The sequence below is a fragment of the Hipposideros armiger genome, unplaced genomic scaffold (assembly GCF_001890085.2).
Source record: "Hipposideros armiger isolate ML-2016 unplaced genomic scaffold, ASM189008v1 scaffold_799, whole genome shotgun sequence".
Taxonomy (NCBI): domain Eukaryota; kingdom Metazoa; phylum Chordata; class Mammalia; order Chiroptera; family Hipposideridae; genus Hipposideros; species Hipposideros armiger.
In genome coordinates this window covers 156,981-177,959 of record NW_017732149.1, presented here as the reverse complement: position 1 = coordinate 177,959, position 20,979 = coordinate 156,981, and the positions used below count along the sequence as shown (strand labels likewise).

The following is a 20,979-nucleotide window of genomic DNA, read 5'->3' as shown; positions in this document are numbered from 1 at the left end:
TGTTTTGTTCTTCAGTCTAGTTGTGGAGGATGTTGCTTCACTGGCCCAAGCTGGCACCATCATTGTGCTCTTCACGGGCGAGGCAGATCAGTCGCTGGCTTCTGGACGGCTGCTCACAGCGTCTGCTGGCCACTCAACGCTGGCTGCTGGCTACACACAGTAGCTTATGGCAGCCCACTGCAGCAGAGACTGCAACCCACTGCGACCCACGGCAGCCCAGCTCCAGGTGGAGCTGTTGTTCAGCATCTTAGCTGTAGAGGGCAGCGTCACTGGCCCTCACATGTAGGGTCTGAACCGGGCCCCTCTGGCATCCTAAGCCAGTTCTTAACCAACGCACCACTCAGCCGGTCCGAGTATTACAATTTTAGTAGTTTTTTCCTTAAGATGTGTATAATTTTTTTGGCACCCTCTGTATATATACTAGTAGGTAAACAACATGGTTTAACCTTGTACAACGTACCCAGAGTAGGGTCAGAACCCAGGATTCCTCACTCACTAAGCCCAAGACGCTCTCCATTGTGTCCACTGCCTTGCGGTAGTTTCTGTTCATGGGGCGTTTGGTTTTGGGGGCCTCTTCCTTTCTTTGGAAAAGCTTGATTCTGGGAACAGTGATTGGCTGTCCCTGGACACACCCGTCCTGCTTCCCCCCGCCCTACCCCCCAACTGTATCCTTTCTCCACCATGAACAAGGCCGTTTCTTCAATCTTCAAAAGAGGGTTGCCAGGTATTAGGCTGGGGGAAGTGGCAGCGCAGGGGTAGGTATTAATTCCAGGCCCACAGACCTAAAAGCCGGTAGGCAAGGAGGCTGCTCTGGCTCCGCCCGCTAAAGTGGGGATAGCGCCCCTTGGAAACCGGCACGTCTTGGCTTCCTCAGGTACCAGGGCCTTTAAAAATAGCTGAGGCATCATAACCGGAAAGTCCCCTTTTCAGCTCTAGGGGGGTGCAGCCATATTTCCATTAGGAAAGGCGCTGCCGGGCAACCAGCATGGTAAACACCGTCGGCCACGCCAGGCCAAACTAACCAATGGACTCCCGCGACGTCACAAGCCCCACCCCCAGGTCCGCTGTGGCCCCGCCCCGAGGAACTGACCCGGAGCCAAAGGCGCTGCGCGGCGCCAGATTCTAACGTCACTTCCACTACAGCGATGGCGGCCCAGGGAGCAGCGGCGGCGGTTGCTGCGGCGATTTCAGGGGTCGCGGGGGAGGGCGAGCCCGGGCCTGGGGAGACTGCGGCGGTCGAAGGGACTGCCCCGTCCCCGGGCCGCGTCTCCCCGCCGACCTCCGCGCGCGGCGAACCGGAAGTCACTGTGGAGATCGGCGAAACGTACCTCTGCCGGCGGCCGGATAGCACTTGGCGTGAGGGCGGAGCCCAGGGCCAGGGGGCGGGGCCCACAAGGCGGGGTCGCAGAAGGGTTCTGTGAGCGGCCGGGAGTCGTGGGGGCGGGGCTTGAGGGGAGGCGAGCGCGGAGTTTCGGGCTGTCCCGGGTCCCGCCTACAAACCCCACAAATCAGGCAATTACCAGATTTTTCCTGTGTATGTAAAACTCCTATCCCACTGTCTTGCCCAACCTTTTGCTTCATTCTCTTTTCTTGTTAACCCTGTTACCTCACTGGTCTCTCCCTGTCTGCGACTCCCCTTCCACCTGTCCCCTACAGCCACCGGTGGAGAGGACTTCCCTGTACACGAAAATGACCTTCCCTTCCCGACTTTCCCTTCTCCTTCCCATGTCACCCCTTTCCTCCCCTCCCCTCCCCGCATCTTCAAAATAAAGCCCAAATTCTGTAGAATGCCATTCATCCTTGTGACCTCCGCTGGTTTCCAACCACCCCTAGCAAAGGTCTTGCCAGACCAGACCACACTATACCCTGTAAAGACTGACTATATGCCTTTTTCCGCCAGTGCCCTCTGCTTAGACTGCCCTCTCTTCCCTTTCTCCTTGCTCACCTGGCTAGCTCCTTCATCCTTTTAACACCATACACCCCTGTGATGCCATTCCGGACTTTCCTTCAGGCAAAGTGAGTCATTCCCTTCTGTATGTTCCTGAAACATTTTTTTCATACCTCAGCCATGGTATATGTCACATTGTTGTCATTGTCTGTCCTCCCCTATCAAAGTGGGACTCCTGGGGAAGGGGGCAGGGGAGGACCTCTTGTGATTCATTGCTGTGTCCTCTAAACCCAGCAGTAGCACAGCTTAGGGCCAGACACGCAGCGGTTTCCCTCATTTATTGAGTGATCTAGTTGTTGGGCACTATACTAAAAGTGGGCATCATTATCCCTATTTTACAGATGAAGAAACTAAGGCTTAGAAAGCCAAAAGAACTTGCAAATAAATATAGTAAAACAAGCATTGGATGTGAAGCCAGGCGTAAACTCAGTTACATATTGGCTCTTACCACTTTTCAAATCTGTGAGCCTGGGTAAGCCTCAGTTTTCTCATCTGTAAAATAAGAATAACTGCCCGAACCTGTTACACCTCACAGGCATTGATTGGATGGAACAGCATGTGGACAGGTGAGGTTCGCTTACCTCTATCTCTGGAATCTAGAAACAGCTCCTCAGTGTGAAGGGTCCCTTTCGTTCCAGCCCTGCCTGCCTGCTGATCGTAGCCTTTCCTTCACAGATTCTGCTGAAGTGATCCAGTCTCGAGTGAATGACCAGGAGGGCCGAGAGGAATTCTATGTACACTATGTGGGCTGTGAGTGACTGGGGGTGTTGGGGCCTGGGTGGGTAGACGGGAAGGGCGGCCCCTCATGGCCCATTCTTACAGTTAACCGGCGGCTGGACGAATGGGTGGACAAGAACCGGCTGGCGCTCACCAAGACGGTAAAGGATGCTGTGCAGAAGAACTCGGAGAAGTACCTGAGCGAGCTGGCCGAGCAGCCCGAGCGCAAGATCACTCGCAACCAGAAGCGCAAGCATGATGAGATCAACCATGTGCAGAAGGTCGGGGCTCCCCCTCCCCAGGGTCCCTGGAGGCTCAGCTACCCCTGCTGGTTCCCCGGGTCCCAGTGCCAAACCCACAGCAGCTCCTTTTCTTAGCTCCTACAGTATGTCAGAGACTTTTCCTACCTGTTTTCATGTACTCCTCACAGATGAGAAAACTGAGGCTCAGAGAAGGCAAGGGCTTGGCTGCAGTCTCAACAAGGAAATGGCACAGCTGGGCCTGAACTTGGGCCTCCTGTACCGATAGCCTGTTTTGTCTCCTGTTGGTTGTGCCACATTAGACAAACTGACTCGAAGTCCAAAGGGAAGGAAGAGAATGAATGATAGTGGACACTTGCTATTGCCAAGCACCACGATGAGTACTGTACACACAGGAGCTCATCACATCCTCCCTAACAATTCCGTACCACAGGGATAATTTTTTTTTTTTTTTGGTAGATGAGGAAGCAGGCTCAGAGAGGTTAGGTAACCTGCCCAAGGTCACACAGCTAGTAAAAGGGTGGGCTGGAATTAGAATAATAATGGCAAACATTTATTGACTTTTGACCCAAGTTTAGGCTAAATATTTTAATATGTTATCTCATTGATGTTTCACAGCTACCCTGTGAGGTAAGCATTATTATCTCCAGTTTACAAAGGAGGTACAGATGGGTTTAGGAACTCAGTCAGGAATTCGATTTGCCAACCAGATTGTCCTACTTCAGGGCACAGATCCTTAACCATGAACTTTGACACATCCTAGAAACTGAGGCCACTGGTATCCAAAACCCGGGTACTTTTCACCAAGCCCGCCTGCCCTGGGAGGTTACCTTCCTTCCACTCCAGCCTCAGTTTCTTGATATGTAAAATGGGGGTGCAAAGGAGAACTGGGTTTATTGAGCTCTGAAGGCATAGACATTCGTTAGTTTCAACCAGTGGGATTTCATCCTTCTGGGTACCCAGAGCTTTCGGCAGTGTTTTTCAAACCGTGGGGCACAGGTGTTAATATATTAAAAAATTAGTTCAGTGGGTTGTGACCAGCAATTAAATTTTTAAAATAGAAGAAAGAAATAGGAGAAAATAGAAAACATCAGAATACCTTGCACTTTATTAAAGGTAAGTATTTGAGAAACTTTTATTTCATACAAACACACACCAACATCAACTAATGTACAGTGCTTAACTGCATCTCCAACTGGGTTCTGATAAAAAAAAATTTTTTTTGAAACACCCTGAACTAGAAAGAGCCCTCAAGGTCCAGTTGAACTTCATGTGATAAATAGAAACGTTCCGTATCTGCTGTCCAGTGCAGTAGCCACCAGTCGCCTGTGGCTGTTGAGAACTTGAAATGTGTTTAGTGTGACTAAGAATTCAGTTTTCTTTAAATTGAGTGAATTCAAATTTAAGTAGCTATAGGTGGGTATGGGCTCCTCTATCAGATAGCACAGGCTCTCAGCCAGTTTCCACTGGCCAGTTATGTCCCAAAGATGTGCCTCGGAGCTGGCCATTGACCTGGTGGGGGGCAGTGGGCCAGTGGCAATAAAATCAAAGAATGGATAATCGTCAAGCTAACAGCAAGTTTCTTCAGAACCCAATTAATGTTTAATTCTAAATAAATTGCAGCATTTACGAAAAGTAGTAGTGTTTTTGTAGTTCTTTAATGTATTTGTTTGAAGAGGATTGTTTTGTGAGCAATGGGAAATGTGTTTGAAGGAGGTTTATGAGGAAAGTCTTCCCTCGTCTTTGTCGGCGTTAGGCTTGGAGTTGGACAGATCAGGAACCAATGCCCAGCTGTGCTGAGTACCAGTTCTGTGACCTGGGACAAGTGACCTTCCCTCTTTGTGCCTCAGTTTCCTCTTGTGCAGCATGGATAATGAGCACTCTGGTCTTGGGCTTATTGTGAGGACTACATGAAATAATGCCTGTGGGGTGCTTGGCACTTGGAATAAATGGCAGCTAGCCTGTCCCCAAGGGCAAGTGACGTCATCTCCCTGCCTGTTTACTTCTCTGTAAAATGGAAAGAAGAGGACTGTATATGAGGGTTGCTGAAAGGGTTAAATGAGGCCACAGAGCAAAGTGCTTTGTGGAAGGGGATTCTGGGTAAAACGCTGGCTCCTTTCTTCCATGTCAGCTCTAGGGCAAGGCTGCTGTTTGCTCTGGGGTGGGTCCTAGGCCTTCTGGGGCCCCCAGCCCATTGTCAGGCTGTACTGGGTCCCTCCTCAGAGTCTGGCCTGGGAACAGGCTGTGCTGTGAGTGTGACGTGGCTCTTTCGTTCCTGCTCTAAGGACTTGGAAAATAGGGGAAACCAAGTGGGGGCAGGTGGAGATTATTGTCGTTGACCCCATATTCCTCACTTGGGAAGGAGAGGATGTGCTCTGCTTCCAGTCAGGCCTCCTGGGGGGAGGAAGGGAGCTGGGCCCTAAGGGACAGGAAAGGAAAAATGATTACAAGCCATAGCTCGCTGCGCACTCACCTGGCTGACGCTCTGGAGTGGGCTGAAAAGCAATTTTCTGGCGGCAATAGGATAGGGAAGGGCATTCAAGGTGGAAGGAACTGCATGTACGGGGCACGGAGGCTGGAAGTGGAGTTGGCAGCAGGGGAGACCGGAAGGGGCTGAGGCTGGAGGCTGGGAATCTAAGGAGGCCCCGTCAACTGTCCAGACCTGAGGTAGTGGCATTTGGAATGGGACAGAGGATTCCAGGGAAGCACTGGTTCCAGAGAGTTAAAAAAGGTAGAGTTGAAAGGATTTGGCCGTTAATTAGATGCTAGGCTGAGAGGGAAGAGTCTTAAGAGCAGGCCCATAATTGTTCTTGGGCGGTTGGACAGGGGTGATGCGCCCAGTGAAATGGGGACCCCAGGAGGAGGAAGAGGTTTGCAGGGAGGAAGGGCTGAGTTCCCTTGGGAGCCTTGAGTCTGATGTGAAAGGACCTCTGGGAGCTGTCCCCTAGGCAGGCAGCTCCTCGGTGATCAGGCAAATTGGGAGGCAGTTTCTGCGATGGGCATGGAAGACCAGACCTGTTATTTCATCTCACAACAATTTTGGCCGAGCTGGACTGATCCATTGTAAAGCTGAGGCTCTCACCACCCCAAGGATGACAGCAGGCCTCCTCACCCTTGCCCTGGACATCTGGTGGAAGGTGCCTGCTCAGGCATCAGGGAGTCTGGGCTGTGTTTGTAGATAGGCAGGCAGGAGAGGAGCGCAGAACAGCCAGCGTCAGAACCAGGTGAAACAAGTTAGCTGCTCACGTGATTGCTGTCATTTGTGGGAGAGGTCTACACGACGGAGGAAGGGAAGCTGGGGGGGTCCTGGGATAGGCAGACAGCCCGCCTACCACCGGTGCTCACCCCTGTGTCGGCTCTTTCCTTGCCCAGACCTATGCAGAGATGGACCCCACGACTGCGGCCTTGGAGAAGGAGCATGAGGCGGTAAGCGGGGGGTTCCTGATGCAGCATGCCCCTCCCCTCCCTGCTTCTCTTGCTCCCACTCTCCCACTGAGCTGTCCACTGCCCTGCACAGATCACCAAGGTGAAGTACGTGGACAAGATCCACATCGGGAACTATGAAATCGATGCCTGGTACTTCTCACCATTCCCGGAAGATTATGGCAAGCAGCCGAAGCTCTGGCTGTGCGAGTACTGCCTCAAGTACATGAAGTACGAGAAGAGCTACCGCTTCCACCTGGTGAGGCCACATGTTGGGGCACTGGGGCATGGGGGCAGCAGCCCTGAGGACAGGTGGGCCTGCGGCATGGCATCTGGGGAAAAGCTGCCTGTGGGCCAGGAGACCAGGGCTTGGCCTGGCTCTGCCTCTGCTGCAGTGACCTTAGCCAGACCGCAGTTTTCTCTTCTGTGGCATGAGGACAGTAACCTTGCCCTCCCCGCACCTCGGGCCCCTTGCCCTTGACCACAGCTCATCAAGGCCAGCTCGGTGCCAAAGCAGAAACCAGCACAGCCCCAAGCACAGGCCCGGAGGGTGTGGGCAGGTGGAGGCCTTGGCACATGGGCCGTTGCCCTGGCTGCTTCTCCAAGGCGGGTCCAAGGCAAATGCAGGCATTTTAGGAAACACCATTGTCATGGATCCCAGCCCGGCCGAGTCCTCTAGAGCCCAGACTTGAAACAACCTAGCTGTATGATGTGCGAGCCACTCCCCAGCCCCTCTGTGCTTTGCTCTCCACCTGTAAAACACCCTGCCTCCTCAGGTGGTTGGGAGGTGAAGGGTTGAACCGAGGGTCTGCAGATGGGGACGCTCAGAGAAGCAGCCCCATGAGACAGGGCACCTGGCAGAGAACCTCAGCGTCCCAGCCTCGGCCTCCTCATTCTCCCCCGCCTCCCCCTCAGGGCCAGTGTCAGTGGCGGCAGCCCCCGGGGAAGGAGATCTATCGCAAGAGCAACATCTCTGTGTACGAGGTGGATGGCAAAGACCACAAGGTGAGCCAGGTGACTGACGGAGGGGACGGGGCCCCTCCCGGGTGACCTTCGCCACCAGCAAAAGACAGAGGCCACCTTAGCAGGAGCCCCGCAGGCACAGGCATGCAGGATCATGCTCAGCCTGGCACTTGGCCCGGGCTGGCGCACAGTGAGCACGTGGCCTGCGGTGCCAGCCCTAGGGACGGGCTCCGTTCTTTCCCTGAGGACTTCTCTCCTGATGGGGCAGCTTAGGTTGGGGTGGTTCTGGAACCCAGAGTGGAGGTTGTCGTGCCTGCGGTTGCTTCTAGAACCGCTGTTTCCTTCTGCCTGAAGAAAAGGTGTTTGTTTTTCCCTGGGAGGAAACTGCTTTGTGTAAGATTTCCTGCCTGCCAGCCCTGCACCTCTGATGGCTCAGTTCCTTGTTCTCGAACAAGGGACTTCATGGGGCCGGGTGGGGCCTGTGGGACCTGCCTTGCTGTCACTGAGAACGTGGCCTGTGCTTGGTCAGTCAGGAAGGTCTCATCAAATGTCTCCGGTTCCCATGGAAGGGCCATGGGGTAAGATGAAGAGGGCAGGCTTCTCGGGGCTCCTGGTTTCACATCAGCCTGTCACTTCCTGGTTGACCTTGGACAAGTCACTTAACCTGTGTTCCAGTTTCCTCATCGTAAGACAGGAGTCAGTATTTATCTCAGAGGGTTGTTAGTGGGATAACTGTGACTGCAGTGACGTCCTTAGCACAACGCCTGGCAGCCCGTCAGCGTTGCTGGTGGCACCGCCTTGTCATTGGTGCCCTGTTTTGGGGCACAGGCAGCCCTGTGAGAAGCAGCTTGGGGACTGTCCACCGGGCCTGGGCCTTCCCCACTGCTCTGCCTTCCTCAGCACCAGCAGGCAGTGGCAGAAGGAGCTCCAGCAGGTGACATGGGTGTTCTTTCCAGCTCTGCCCTTTGCTAGCCTTGAGGTCTCAGGCACGCACTTCCCTGCCCAGAGCCTCAGTTTCCTCCTACGTAAATGAGAGGAGCTACACTGGCCTGACACACTTGTTGGGTCAAATGAGAGTGGATACAAAAGGTGTCATACACCAGAGGGACCCTTGATCGGTGCCAGGAAGTCAACCCCAAGGTCCCATTGTTCCTGTCAATGTTGGTGTCTGGCCTGGGTGGATGTCTGGGCAGCTGGGTGGCTGGTGAGAGTCGGCAGAAGAGTGGCCAGGCAGGCAGACCACTCAGGCTTCAGAGTCGGGCTCAAGGCTCGTCCATTCAGCAAACATTGACCAAATGCCCAGCCCCTCACTTAGCCAGCCCTGTGCCAGGTGCTGGGAACACAGCCTTGAACAAACCACTTGGGTTGCACTGGGCATGTCCCCACACACACGTAGACCCCGCGCTGCTGTTCTGGCATGGAGGCTGCTGCTCTCAGGCCTGGCCCTCGCAGAGCCGGCGGGCAGCTGTGGCCCAGGCCGCGGTGGGCTCCTTGTCCTTGTGTCCTGAGCCTGCGCCCTACTCCCCTACCCCTCAGATTTACTGTCAGAACCTGTGTCTGCTGGCCAAGCTCTTCCTGGACCACAAGACACTGTACTTCGACGTGGAGCCCTTCGTCTTCTACATTCTGACCGAGGTGGATCGGCAGGGGGCCCACATCGTCGGCTACTTCTCCAAGGTGCGGCTTGGGGTGCCCAGGGTGAGGGAGGGTGGGGTGTGTGAGCTGCAGGGGGGCCTGACCTCCCGCCCCGCAGGAGAAAGAGTCTCCAGACGGGAACAACGTGGCCTGCATCCTCACCTTGCCCCCCTACCAGCGCCGTGGCTACGGGAAGTTCCTCATTGCTTTCAGTGAGTGGCTCCTGGCTTCCCAGGGGGTACTGTGGGGGGCAGAGTGCCTGGGCAGAGCCGGGTTTCCAGGACCATCTTTCTCCCACTGCCAGGTTATGAGCTATCCAAGCTGGAAAGCACAGTTGGCTCCCCTGAGAAGCCACTGTCTGACCTGGGCAAGCTCAGCTACCGCAGCTACTGGTCTTGGGTCCTGCTGGAGATTCTGCGAGATTTCCGCGGCACGTTGTCCATCAAGGACCTCAGGTGAGGGCCCTGGTCCCAGCCCTGTCTATCCAGGACCTTGTGAGGCAAGCTTCCTGGAATCCTCACAAAGGGGAGGGCTCCCCCGGGATTGGCCAGGACCCAATCTCCTCGTCCCCTCTTGATGGCCCAGCCAGCCCACTAAGGAGCCCTCTAGTGCCTGCTCCACTCCCTTCCTGCAGCCAGATGACCAGCATCACCCAGAACGACATTATCAGCACTCTCCAGTCCCTCAACATGGTCAAGTACTGGAAAGGCCAGCACGTCATTTGTGTCACGCCCAAGCTGGTGGAGGAACACCTCAAAAGTGCCCAGTATAAGAAACCACCCATAACAGGTAGGTGGGGGGCTGCCCAGGGGGTGGGGGCTGGCGGTGGGGGTAAGGACTCTTGGGAACCCAGGCCTCCTTTTTGCTGTCACATGGTCCCAAACCAGTCTGACCAGCTCCCAGCTTCAAAGCCTGGGGCAGGCTACTCATGCCTGGGCTTCCCCGCCCCCTCCCAGGAATCAGTCTGCCCTTGTTCTCACCTGGAGGTGAAACCTGGCGTGGGCCCAGGGGCCAGCCCTCCTCTATCACACCTCTTCTCCCCACAGTGGACTCTCTCTGCCTCAAGTGGGCGCCCCCCAAGCACAAGCAAGTCAAACTCTCCAAGAAGTGATGGCCTGGGGCCTGCCAGACCGGTGCCTCCTTCCCCCAGCCTGTAAATATGTACAGACCTGTTCCATCCTTTTTTTAATAAAATTCTGCTGGTGGCTCTGGGCTTCCAAGATGAGAGGAGAGGCCAAGAGCTGACGGTCTTCGTGGCACGTCACACACACACAGCCAGTTCTGCTTAGAACATTTTACTCCTTCGTGCTCCGTGCACCCCTCACCCCAGATCCAAGCCCACGCCCCGTCCCGGTGGGGGCTCAGTCCTCCGGAGTCCAGGAGTCTGGGCTCAAGGGGGGCCTGGCAGCCGATGCGGCAAGATGGGGGCCTTTTCTGTCCTCGCAAACATGCAGCCCAGAGTCGACCCGAGCCCAGAAGATGAGGAGTGTGGAGTGATGGGGCTCTTCAGGCAGAGTGGGGCATGGAGCCAGCCCCGGCAGCAGTCAGCTGGGCAGCTGCCCAGTCAAGACATAGGAGCCAGGGCCCATTCCATAGCTAAGGGTCTTGGGGGGGCTCCACAGGAGCGCAGCCAATGGGCTGTGGATAGCAGGTGGCCAGAGCTTGCTGCCAGTACCACAGGCAGTAAAACCTGACTGGGCTGTAGTCCCAAAGCACAAACCCCGGAGAGTGGGCTCAGGGGTCCAGGTTGGGGCCCTGGACTCCACGGGGTCCTGGGAGGAAGGAGTGACTCGAGCCAGGCCCCAGGCCCAGAGTGTCACGGAGGAGCCAGGTCCATTCCTGGGGACAGGCAGGCGTCTATCCTTGGCTGTGGCATGGCAGTCCCTACGGCAGGGTCAGCTCACAGAGAGCAGCTCAGAGCCCCCTCCATGCGTGGAGGAGGCCCAGGGTTAGGGCCAGTGGCAGCAGAAGGATGGGCCCCAGCAGTCCCCGGGCTGGGGCAGAGCTTAGGGCCAGATGGCTGCGGCAGAGGTGGATATCAGGCTGGGACTCCTGGGTCTGGGGCACCACACGGGGCTCGAGCTCTGCCACGTGGTAGTGAATCCAGGAGGCATAGCTGGAAGTCAGAGTGTACACGCCAGGCCTGTTGGGTGCCCCACAGGCATCACCCCAGCTCACAATGCCTGCCAGGTACCAGAGGCCCCCAACAGGGCAGGACAGTGGTCCCCCAGAGTCACCCTGAGGAGAAAAGCCATACAACAGCTGTCAGGACTGGCCCTAGGCTCTGGTCACCTGTGCCAGCCCTCGTTTCTCAGGGTGCACTTGTCTTGTCTCATCTGTTCCCTGGGCCCCTGTACTTACCTGGCAGGCATCCTTGCCCCCCTTCACATAGCCGGCACACACCATGTCCTGCTGGATGGAGTGGGGCTCACTGGGCTTGGCATCGATATTGTACAGGCAGTTACACGTCTCCCGACTGATGAGTGGCACCTCGAGTTGCTGTAGTGGCCTGGGCGCCTGGAGGCTCACTGTGGGGGCAACGGGCTCAGCCGGGGCCGACTCTGAGTCAGGCTCCCTCCACGCCGCCAACCATCCACGCTACCTCACCTGAGGGGGCCACGTGGCCCCATCCAGTGACAGTGCACTGGAGGCCGTTGGGGAAGGAGGCATTGGCCGCGGGTAGGCAGATGGGCCGGATGTATCGGGAGAAGGTGACGGGGTTGCTGAGCTGCAGGAGCGCAATATCGCCCTGGGAGCCCTCCTGTTGGTAGCTGATGTGGACAAGGACCTGTGCCACGCTGCGAGCCTCTGCCTTGGGGACGAAGGAGTCCAGCTGGTGGGCCCCCAGCCTCACCTCGTACATATCCTTGTGGTGCTCCCTGCAAGCAGGTGCAAGGGCTGGGACCCGGGACCCCTGTGCTGCTTCCCCGACACCTGCTGCTAGGCACCCAGCCCAGATTCTGATCCCCGGCAAAGGACCATTCAGGCCCCAGACATGTCCTCATGTTATCCTGAGACCTGTGTCCTCTGGCCATCATCTCTCACAGGTCCTTTCAGACTACTGATACCGCTAGACCCTACCCAGGAACCCCAACCTCCAACTTAAACTGACCCCTGAACTTTGGCCCCCAGCCCACGTCCGCACCCAGCCCCCCACTCAGCTGGTACCTGGGGAAGCAGTGAGCAGCTGACAGTACCCACTTCTTAGACACGAGAGAACCGCCACACACGTGGGTGCCATCATAGACGATGCTGACCTGCCAGGGCCACTGGCCAGGGACTGCACTGCTGCCACCGGTGACGCGGGCTTGGGAGGCCACACCGCATAAGGCTGCCCAGGGAGGAAGGGAATGGGTTAGGCCCTCCTGGGGCCCTCACAGCAGGTCCTTGGCCTTGCCACTCCTGACAAAGCCCAGATCTGGTGTGGACCTCGGGAGGTGAAGTCACAAGAGCCAGTCGCCCTGTGTTCCCATCCCAGCTTACCAGGTATCAGCTTTGCCACCGTGACATCCTTGCCCCATCATTACCCAGCCCTCACAACCTCCTTCCTCTCAGGCCTTTCTGCCTCCCAGCCCATCTACCCCTTAGGAGTCTGAAGGTCGTTATAAACAAGAAACCTGACCAGGTCACACCCCTACTTAAATCCTTTCCTGGTTCCACACTCCACACCTTCTGTGCCACTGCCATCCACTCCAGCTGTCCCCCTGGACACTTCCAGTCCCAGGCTTGGGGCCACACACTTGTTCGCTTCTAGATGTTGGCTTATCCAGGTCACTCTGCGTAGAATTCTTTTCCTCATCCCTACTTTGTCCAGCAAACTTTGATTTGCCTTTGGAGACTGTTCAAACGGCAGCCCCTCCTTAGCCTGCCCTGACCTGCGGAGTTGGGTGATGCCCGGGAGCTCCCAGGGCCTGTGCTGCTCTGACACTGCCAGATCCCATGACTGTTCTGTGGCGGCTTCAGCCACACCAACCGGGGCACCCCCTAGGGGCAGGCCACCAGGGCAGAACCCAGGTCCCCAGCGCCCAGCCAGGGCTGGGCACACAGATGGAGTGGTGGCTGTGTGCTGAACAAGGGGACAGAACAGCTGGCCCCTGCCCCAGCCCACAGGGGCCAGCTGTTTGGCACGGGACCCAAGTGCCCTTCAACTGCCCTTCTCACCTCCCCAGGAGCAGAGAAAACTGCCCAGCCAGGTTCCTACTCCTTCCCTCACCATAATGACAATAGCTACAGTTTAGTGACCACTCAAGGCCCTGAAGGGGCTTTCACTCCCTTAGGGTCTGGACTCCTCACACAGCCCCCCCAAGGGACAGACACAATCAACTTCATTTCAGAGGGGAGGGGACTGGCCGGGCACACAGCCAGGGAGTGGTGAAGCCAGGGTTGAAAGCCCAACGACGCGGAGTGGGGGTGTGCCTTTGAACAAAGGAGACCCTTGGTTTGTTCCTCTCAAAAAGGCCCACCTTTGGGTTCCAATCCCAGCTCTGCCACTTCCTGGCTGTGTGCGTTTGGGCACACATGTCTCTGCACCTTAGTTATCGGTGAAGCGGGGCTCCAATCCCCGTCTCACAGAGCTACTGGGTGGACTTCGTTAAGACACTAACGGGTGGGTTATTCTGGCAGAGAGAGGGTCAGGCACCCATTAATTACACCATGGAAATCGGAATCCATGTCCCTCCTCTTCCCCTCCCCCGCTTCCCCCTTCTCCCTCTGCAAGCCTCACCTTCTGCCTCGGCCCCCTCAGCTCCTGGAGGACAAGAGAAAGAGGGAGGGGTAAGCAGGAAAGACCCAAGTTCCTAGGCCCCTTAGCACCTGCCACTTCTCCGGAAACCTGTCCCCTGTCCCCCCGCCCCCCGCCCTCCTGCCCAGGAGGAAAAAGCTGAAGGGAGAGGAAGAAGCAAGAGTTAGGGAGCTGGGGTTCTGGAGTCCAGGAAAAGGGATGTGCCCCAGAAAAGGGTTATACCCTGGCCCCTGTGCACTACCCCTCCCCATGTCCCCCACCCCCAGACAATCACTCACCCAGCCCGGACCGGAATGCTCCAAGCAAAAGCAGTATGGCCACAGCCTCCAGCCGCCTAGGCCCCAGGCCTGCCCTCTGGGCCATGGCCCAGGACAAGGGCCCCTGGGGAGACGCCAAAACCCAAAGAAAGGGACCTAGGACTAGTTGAGAAGCAAGATCCAGATGTTGGGCCCAGAGGGCCGGGATCCCAGAATCCGCGATGGGAAGATGGTAGCGGGTGTCCAAAGCCAACTTCGAAGGCAGGGCGCAGGCACACGGGGAGACGCTGGAGTCTTGGTGTCCACAGCTGTCCGTCAGTGAGGACACGTCCCCATCATGGTCTGGCTACGCAGAGACCTTCCTGAGCGGCAGGCAGCTCCTGGGAGAAAGGAACTTACCTGCTTGCTCCTCCCCTGGCTCCGCCCTCTCTGCTCGGGTTTGCCAGCTTCTCCAGCCTCCGAAGTCCTCAATTCCCCTAGCCCCCCAGGGTGTGTGTGTGCTCGTGCTGGGGGTTGATAAACCAGAGAGCGGCCCTAAGCAGGGCTGGACTTGAAACCCTTTGACCCCAGGTCTCTCAGGTCTCTCAGGTCTCCCAGACCAGTTATGTCCCCCAGGGCCTGGCCCAGCCTTTGTTATCTCGGGGCCACAGCCGCTCCTCCCCCCTTCCCTCCTTAGGCCCGTCTCTGAGCCTGGACACCCAGATTTGCCCCAGGCGAGGGCTGGTTCAGGCCCTTCTGTAGAGCCTGAAGCCTCTTATGAGTGTGGTCAGGTGTGGTGAGCATGTCTGGCAGTGCCAATCATCTCACAAATATTTACTGAGTGCCTACTCTGCTACTCTGTTCCAAGCACAAGAGACAAAACAGACACCGTCCCTGCCTTCCCTGAGCTCAACCGGAAGTATGAATGACTGACGTGACTCAAACAATCACACAAGCAATTATAGAATAATTTCCAACAAGGAACTGTGATGAAGGAAATTAGAATGGAGGCTCTTGGAGCCATTCACAGGAGCCTGATGTAGGGTGGCATTGAGAAGGGCTCCTCAAGGGAGTGCCTTCGGCACCGAGACCTAAAGGGATTATGAAAAGATGTTCACAGGCAAAGATGGGGGAAGAGTGGTGCATTCGCAGGTGGAGGGCACAGGTGGCACAGGTTCAGGGAAAGAAGGCCTGAGCTATGGGGTCAGGGGTCAGGGGTCAGGCACATCCCTTGTGAGTGTGAGTCTGTGGAAAATGCCCTGTTGACATTAAGCGTCAGAGAAACAACCCCGCCTCCTCACCCACCCTCAGTGTAGACTAGGTACCCGGACCTCTGGGCCAGACTTCAGGGTCCAGGCTGGGGCAGGGGTAGGGGGGTGGGCAGGGACTTCCTAGAATGGGTGAGAGGATGAGGCTGACTCTGGAAGGGGCCTAAACTGGGGAGGAGGAGGCAAGAGGCTGGGCCTTGTGGGTGTGTGTGGGTAGAGGATTGGGGAAGACATATGAGTGACTGGGTATGGGGACTAGGTGGGGATGTAGTCCCTGTGGAAATTCAGGGCAATATTCTATTTGGGACCTGGCGCTAAGGCTAAGCCTGGCTCTAAGAACCTCTGCCCATCTCCCCAGTCTCTCAGGAGAACTCCCAGCTACCCTCTAGGTCACCCCTTCCCCACCCTCTGCCTACTCAACCCAGAGATTTGACTCCAGCCCCAGAGGTGACCCTCCTGCCACCCTCATCAGCTGGCTTCCATCCCAGGGACCCCCTTCCCCAGGTCCCCGTTTGCCCTTTTTCTGTGCTCAAACATCACTTCTATGACCCTTTCCTGATCCCCAGCCAGGGGTGTTCCCCACTACATAGGAGGCACTTCGTGGGCTTATCCCCGAGACCCTTACTGTCGCAGGGGACATGCTTGAATTAGTGCAGGGAGGCACTAGTGGTGGGTGAGGTGGTGGGATGCAGACAAGGAGGGTGAGGGGGCTCAAGCCCAGGGCAGGATGTGAAAGTGCTAGACCCTTGGAGGGTACCAGTGTAGTGTGTGTACTTGGAACACTGGAGGTATACACTTTGGGACATCATTCCTCAGGTGAGTAGATGGGGGCGGCTCCCTGTGGGTACAGGACATGGGAGACAGACCCTGGACTTCCAGACTTCTGGGCCTTTCCTCCAAAGACCCTCACCCTCAGTCCTTCCTGCTCTTGGGAGCGGGGCAGCAGGGTCAGAGCTAGGGCTGAGGTGTCCAGCAGGTATTGGGGAGGCTGATTCCATTGGGGAGGTGACACACACCCAGCTGGCCACCCACCGCCCCTGCCTTGAGGCAGGAATGAGGGACAGCTGCCACGTACATTATCAGGGTCACACTTCCTGGGAGCCCAAGGCCTGACTCAGAGGCCCAGGAGGGACGGACCCTACGCCTTGGGCTTCCCTCGAGCTCCCCAGCCTGCCCTCAGCAATGCCACAAGGCCACGTGTCTGTGTTGACGTCTTTATTGTCTGCTCCTGTTGCCCCCAAGAATTCCTGGGCACAAAATAGCTGGGCACTGAGACCCAATTATCTGAAGCCACTGCAGTCCAGGTGGGTGGGGAGCTCTCAAGGTTCTGGCGAAGGGAATGAGAGCCAGTTAGGTCACATTCCAGCCCCACTGGGCGGGAAGTGGAGGGCTGGAGGGGGTGGGGGAGAATGGGAAGTGGCCCAGCGACCCAGGCCCCCTCAGCCCTGGATCAGAGGGGTCAGCAGCAGCAGGAACAGAGCAGCAGGAGAAGAGCCTGAGGCCCCAGCCATGTCCAGGGGGCAGAGGTGGCCACCTTCAGGGGGCCAGTAGGGGGAGCCACTGGGGGGTAGGAAATGGGCCTCTCCCACTGTCTGGGAGATCCAGGCCTCTTCAGGGACAATGGTGGCAAACAGCTCCTGGCTTCCTGGCACAGCCATGCCCACGAGAACCCAGAGGCCTCCTTCAGTCTGGCACAAAAGTGGAGGTGCTGAAGTCACCTGCAGAGTCAGTGCCAAGGCCAAGAGGGTCTCTTAGCCTCCCTCCTGGTTCCCTGCACCTTCTCCTAGGGATCAGCCACAAAGCCCTGCTGGTCTCCATCCTCAGGAAGCACTGCTTCCTTCCATTTGGGGCCCAGCACCCACAAACTCCAGCCCTGCTCTCTCTTCAGGGAGCCCCTCCCCTCCCTGGACCAGGATGCTTAGGCCCCTGTACCTCACACCTGTCTTCCTGCCCCTCTTCATACAGGACACAGAGGGTTCCAGGGGGCAGAATACCCTGATAGAGGCAGTGACAGAGTCGTGGTGTCAAGATGGAAACCGCAACTGCCACGGGGACTGGAAAGAGGAAAGATGGTTGTCCCAGGGCTTCTGGTCTCCAGTCACTCCTCACCCCCCAGGACCCATGGCTCTCACCTCGGTCCTGGGGGTCCTTCCAGCCCAACACCCAGCAGGTGGCCCCCAGGGGGATACCCCCTGGGTGAAGGCAGATGGACAAGGCTGAAGGGGAGGGTTCCACCCGGGAGTTCAGCTCTAGGAGGGCCAGGGCGGGCCGAAGTGCCAGATGCCGGGGCAGACGGATGCTGATGACCAACCGGGATACCTGGTGGCCCTGTGGGAGGGGGCTGGCCCCTGCCTGGCCCAGGTACACTTCAATATAAGGCACTGTTGTGGAGCCTGGCCTGTTGGAACAAGGCCCAATATCACCTTCTACCCAGTCTCCCTCCCTTCCCGCCCCTTGCTGGTCAAGTCCTTCCCAGCCCAGGGGAAAGGGTGGAGTGAATCTCCAGGGTCATTCCACTAACTCCTTCATTATTCCTCCTTCCAGATCTCTCTTCTGTCTCAAAACATGTCACAGCAGTTTCCCTATGCTGTAAGAGCCCTACAGGGAGAATGTCCCACTATTGCAAGAGTCCTTTGGCCCAGCTCCCAATTGTTCCCTCTAGCCCAGGAGATGGGTGTGACCCACCTGAGGATACAGTGAGTGGCGGCCAGGACCCAGCCAGGAGCGACCAGGATCCCAGTGCAGATTCGTTCACCAGCCACATGCACCTCTGCCAGCCAGGGCCACAGGAGCCCCAGGGGAGCGGGCTCTGGCCGCAGGCCACAGGCTAGGGAGAGGAGGTAACCACCTCAGTGGGGGCCCCACAGCTGAACCCTGAAGCCTCTACCATGGCTCTAAGCACCCACGAGAACTAAGCCCCAAAGACCTCCTTCTTACCACCATGCTCTGTGGTGGGGGGACAAGTCTGTGTCTCAGTCTCCTCTCCCTCAGGGCCCCAGTCCCAGGCCAGCTGGTCCTCTAGGTAGGCTCCCCGAGTCACATGGCTGATCCATGGACCATGAGTCTGCAGAGGGTGGAAGGCTCTGGGACGCAGGCAGCCACTATAGAAGTCTCGGATTCCAGCCAGGAACCAGGTACCCTCCTCCTGGCACAGAAGGCTCCAACTCGAGTCATTCTGCGGCAAGAGTATGTGTTACCAATGTGTGTGTGAGAGTTGATGAGAGGATATTAATGGCCCTGGGGCTTTCCTGGACCCCACAGTCTCCCGTTCTCGGACACAGGTTCTATTTCTCCAAGCCAAGCTCCAATACTAATCTGGATAAGGAGTCAGCCCTCTCTTGAGGCTTCCCTTTAAACCCAGGGGTAGGGAGAACATCCTCCAGCGCCCAGGGCCCGCCTCAGGCCCCTCCCTCCCTCAAGTCCACCAGAGTCAGGCTCCACCCCCAGCGCACTCTGGCCCCACCCCCGGAGTGCCCAGTCTAGTCCCAGCCCCCTCGGCTTCTCTCTGGGTGGACTTCGAGGCGCAGGCTCCGCCCCTGCCGCTCACCCAGCAGCGGCCCGCCTCCTCCTCCTCCCAGTAGGCGGGGCAGAGCTCGTGCGGCGGGTCCCCCGGCGGCGGCACTCTCGCCCCCTGGCGGCCGTACAGGCAGTGACACCACCAGCCGCCTAACAGCTCGGCCTCCAGCAGCGCGCTGCGGCCGGACACAGGTTCTGGGAGAGAAAAGTGAAGGAGCCCGCACTGCGGCGCCGTCGGGCTCCGCGCCACCCCGCCCCGTGCCGGGCCCCTGCTCACCGCCGCGGCCCCAGCGAGCCAGGTGGCAGCGGCTCCCAGGCAGGAAGTAGTGTTCTGGGTGCGGGAGGCACACTGGCCGCGGGGCCGCGCTCAGGTTCACGGGCGCGCGCAGTTGCAGCAGCACTAAGTCCGAGGCATCGTCCCAGGAGGCGTTCTTGTGAGGCACGAGGCGCGCCACCTGCTCTGCGCTCGGGCGCGAGGGCAGCAGCACGCGCCAGTGGTCCAGGTCGTGAGGCGGGCGGTCTGAGCCGCTGAGGCTGCAGGATGGGGAGACTGGGGACGTGGGCCGGATCCTGCACACTCCGCTGGAAACCTCACACCCCTGGCTTAGGCTCCCTATGCCAGGCTAGTATCCCGCATCCCCGGCCTGAGATCTGCGCACTCAGACCTCCCGCATCCTGGATCGAACTTACAACCCCTTTCCTCGCTCCTGATAAGCTAGGACCCCTATTTGCGAGTTGGATCCTATACCAACCAAGGAGAACAGCCCACCTGCCCTCCAATCTGAGGTATCCCCCCAACCCTTACCCCCCCCCCCCCGGGCTGGGGCCAGGTAGATAGTGGCTCAGGCCACTGGGAGGAGGGGCAAGAATCCGTCTGAGACATGGGTTTTCACTCACTCCAGAAAGCAGCTGGCAGGTGCCAAGACCCAGCTTTCAGACACCAGCGTCCCATGGCAGGGTCTGGATCCTGGCACCATCACCTGAGCCTCCCAAGGCCAGGCCCCCGGCCGCGGGGCCTTCCCACACTCTGAAGGGTGAGAAGCCTGGGTCAGGGGGGGCCCCTTGAGCCCCCAGCACTTTCCATCCCAACTCCCATGTCTAGCAGACATCTGGGGTCCTGCCACCTCACCTGGCAGGGCGATGGTGCAGTTCTCATCCATGGGCTCCCAGGGGCCTGACTGGGGCCTCTGGGACTGGATGGGAAAGGCAGGCCCAGGCTCTGAGCCCATCACCTGTTTCCGGATCCAGGCTTCATAGGGAGCCACGGCAGTGAAGACCCCAGGGCGGTTTCTCCGTCCACAGCCAAAGCCAAAGCTGGTGATTCCTGCCAGGAACCATTGGCCGCCTTCCTCACAGACCAGGGGCCCCCCAGAGTCTCCCTAATGATAAATGACTCAGCGTCAGGGGATCAGCCCAGGGACCCACTGGCTTATACTGCGCCACCTTGCAAAGGTTCTACTCTTCTTGTTGGCCCAACATACAGCCACCTTCTCCTAGGAATCTACCTGGAATGCATCATCTGTATTTCTTACAACTCTAAACAGAAGAGAGGCTTATGATGAACAGCCAAAGCCAAGAGCACCAAACTCATGCATTAAAGGCCATGCCAGAGGGGCCTGCAGGTCTCACCCAGAGCCAAAGGACTCTTATTCAATGAAGAGTTCAAATAAATGCCGTCCTGGGTTTCTAAATTCACCCACTTGTGAGAGTAAATCAGGTGTCAGCAGTTAGGATGAAGAGGCTGTTAGACATAGGGAATCTAAAGGCAGCAACAAGAGACAGTTTGAAAGCAAGTCAGAAGGAAGAACTACAGTGAACAGACACGAAAACAATGGTTCTAGGCCTTTTCATGCTTCGGAGCATTGTCCCTAAGACATCAGAGGTAGTGATACAGAGGTATGCATCCATGTCAAGCATCACTGTGATTGAACAGGGTCACAAGGAGGCTCAGAATCCTCTAGAACTGTGCTGTCCAATATGGTAGACACTAGCCACATGTGGCTATTTTAATTAAAATTAATTAAAATGAAATAAAATGTAATACCTCAGTCACACTAACCACATTTGAAATGTTCAGGAGCTGATGTGCTAGTGGCTACCGCCTCAGAGAGCATGGGGACAGGACATTCCCAGCGCTGTAGGAAGCCCTGCTGGACAGCGCCGGTCCAGAGGAATTTGAATTGTTTGCTCTCCTGTTCAAGAAGCCAGAGGATGGGCTGGCCAAGTGGCGCGTTGGTTAAGAGCTGGCTTAGGACGCCAGAGGGCCCAGGTT

General features: G+C 57.3%; 3 protein-coding genes across 6 annotated transcripts in view; 1 reads left to right on the top strand and 2 right to left on the bottom strand.

Annotated features, from left to right (window-relative positions):
- Positions 1 to 449: 449 nt before the first annotated feature.
- KAT8 (lysine acetyltransferase 8) lies at positions 450 to 10,186 on the top strand. 3 transcript variants are annotated; one of them, XM_019628608.1, is made up of 11 exons: positions 450 to 1,356; positions 2,624 to 2,698; positions 2,771 to 2,946; positions 6,298 to 6,351; positions 6,443 to 6,607; positions 7,264 to 7,353; positions 8,848 to 8,988; positions 9,065 to 9,158; positions 9,251 to 9,401; positions 9,532 to 9,735; positions 9,993 to 10,166. In XM_019628608.1, the coding sequence occupies exons 1-10, from the start codon at positions 1,146 to 1,148 to the stop codon at positions 9,716 to 9,718; spliced, it is 1,344 nt and encodes a 447-aa protein (XP_019484153.1). In that variant the 5' UTR covers positions 450 to 1,145; the 3' UTR covers positions 9,719 to 9,735; positions 9,993 to 10,166. The 3 variants fall into 3 exon arrangements, with proteins under 3 accessions (XP_019484153.1, XP_019484152.1, XP_019484154.1); XM_019628607.1 differs by having other exon boundaries at positions 1,104 to 1,356; positions 9,581 to 9,735; positions 9,993 to 10,186; XM_019628609.1 differs by lacking the exon at positions 450 to 1,356 and adding an exon at positions 2,024 to 2,514 and having other exon boundaries at positions 9,581 to 9,735.
- Positions 10,187 to 10,210: 24 nt separating this feature from the next.
- Positions 10,211 to 14,700, bottom strand: PRSS8 (serine protease 8). 2 transcript variants are annotated; one of them, XM_019628611.1, is made up of 6 exons: positions 13,966 to 14,700; positions 13,670 to 13,693; positions 12,115 to 12,277; positions 11,554 to 11,825; positions 11,308 to 11,474; positions 10,219 to 11,184 (listed from the first exon to the last, which is right to left on the bottom strand). In XM_019628611.1, exons 1-6 carry the CDS (start codon positions 14,048 to 14,050, stop codon positions 10,861 to 10,863), a joined length of 1,035 nt encoding a protein of 344 aa, XP_019484156.1. In that variant the 5' UTR covers positions 14,051 to 14,700; the 3' UTR covers positions 10,219 to 10,860. The 2 variants fall into 2 exon arrangements, with proteins under 2 accessions (XP_019484157.1, XP_019484156.1); XM_019628612.1 differs by lacking the exon at positions 13,670 to 13,693 and having other exon boundaries at positions 10,211 to 11,184.
- A 1,697-nt stretch (positions 14,701 to 16,397) lies between these two features.
- The window catches only part of PRSS36 (serine protease 36), a 17,226-nt gene continuing 12,644 nt past the window's right edge, over positions 16,398 to 20,979 (bottom strand). Inside the window, exons 7-15 of the mRNA XM_019628515.1 lie at positions 19,837 to 20,086; positions 19,605 to 19,734; positions 18,985 to 19,241; positions 18,739 to 18,902; positions 18,129 to 18,366; positions 17,877 to 18,018; positions 17,324 to 17,589; positions 17,124 to 17,245; positions 16,398 to 16,909 (exon numbers count right to left, since the gene is read on the bottom strand). Coding sequence (XP_019484060.1) covers positions 16,631 to 16,909; positions 17,124 to 17,245; positions 17,324 to 17,589; positions 17,877 to 18,018; positions 18,129 to 18,366; positions 18,739 to 18,902; positions 18,985 to 19,241; positions 19,605 to 19,734; positions 19,837 to 20,086 — 1,848 coding nt within the window. The 3' untranslated portion in view covers positions 16,398 to 16,630. The remainder of the gene's footprint in view (positions 16,910 to 17,123; positions 17,246 to 17,323; positions 17,590 to 17,876; positions 18,019 to 18,128; positions 18,367 to 18,738; positions 18,903 to 18,984; positions 19,242 to 19,604; positions 19,735 to 19,836; positions 20,087 to 20,979) is intronic.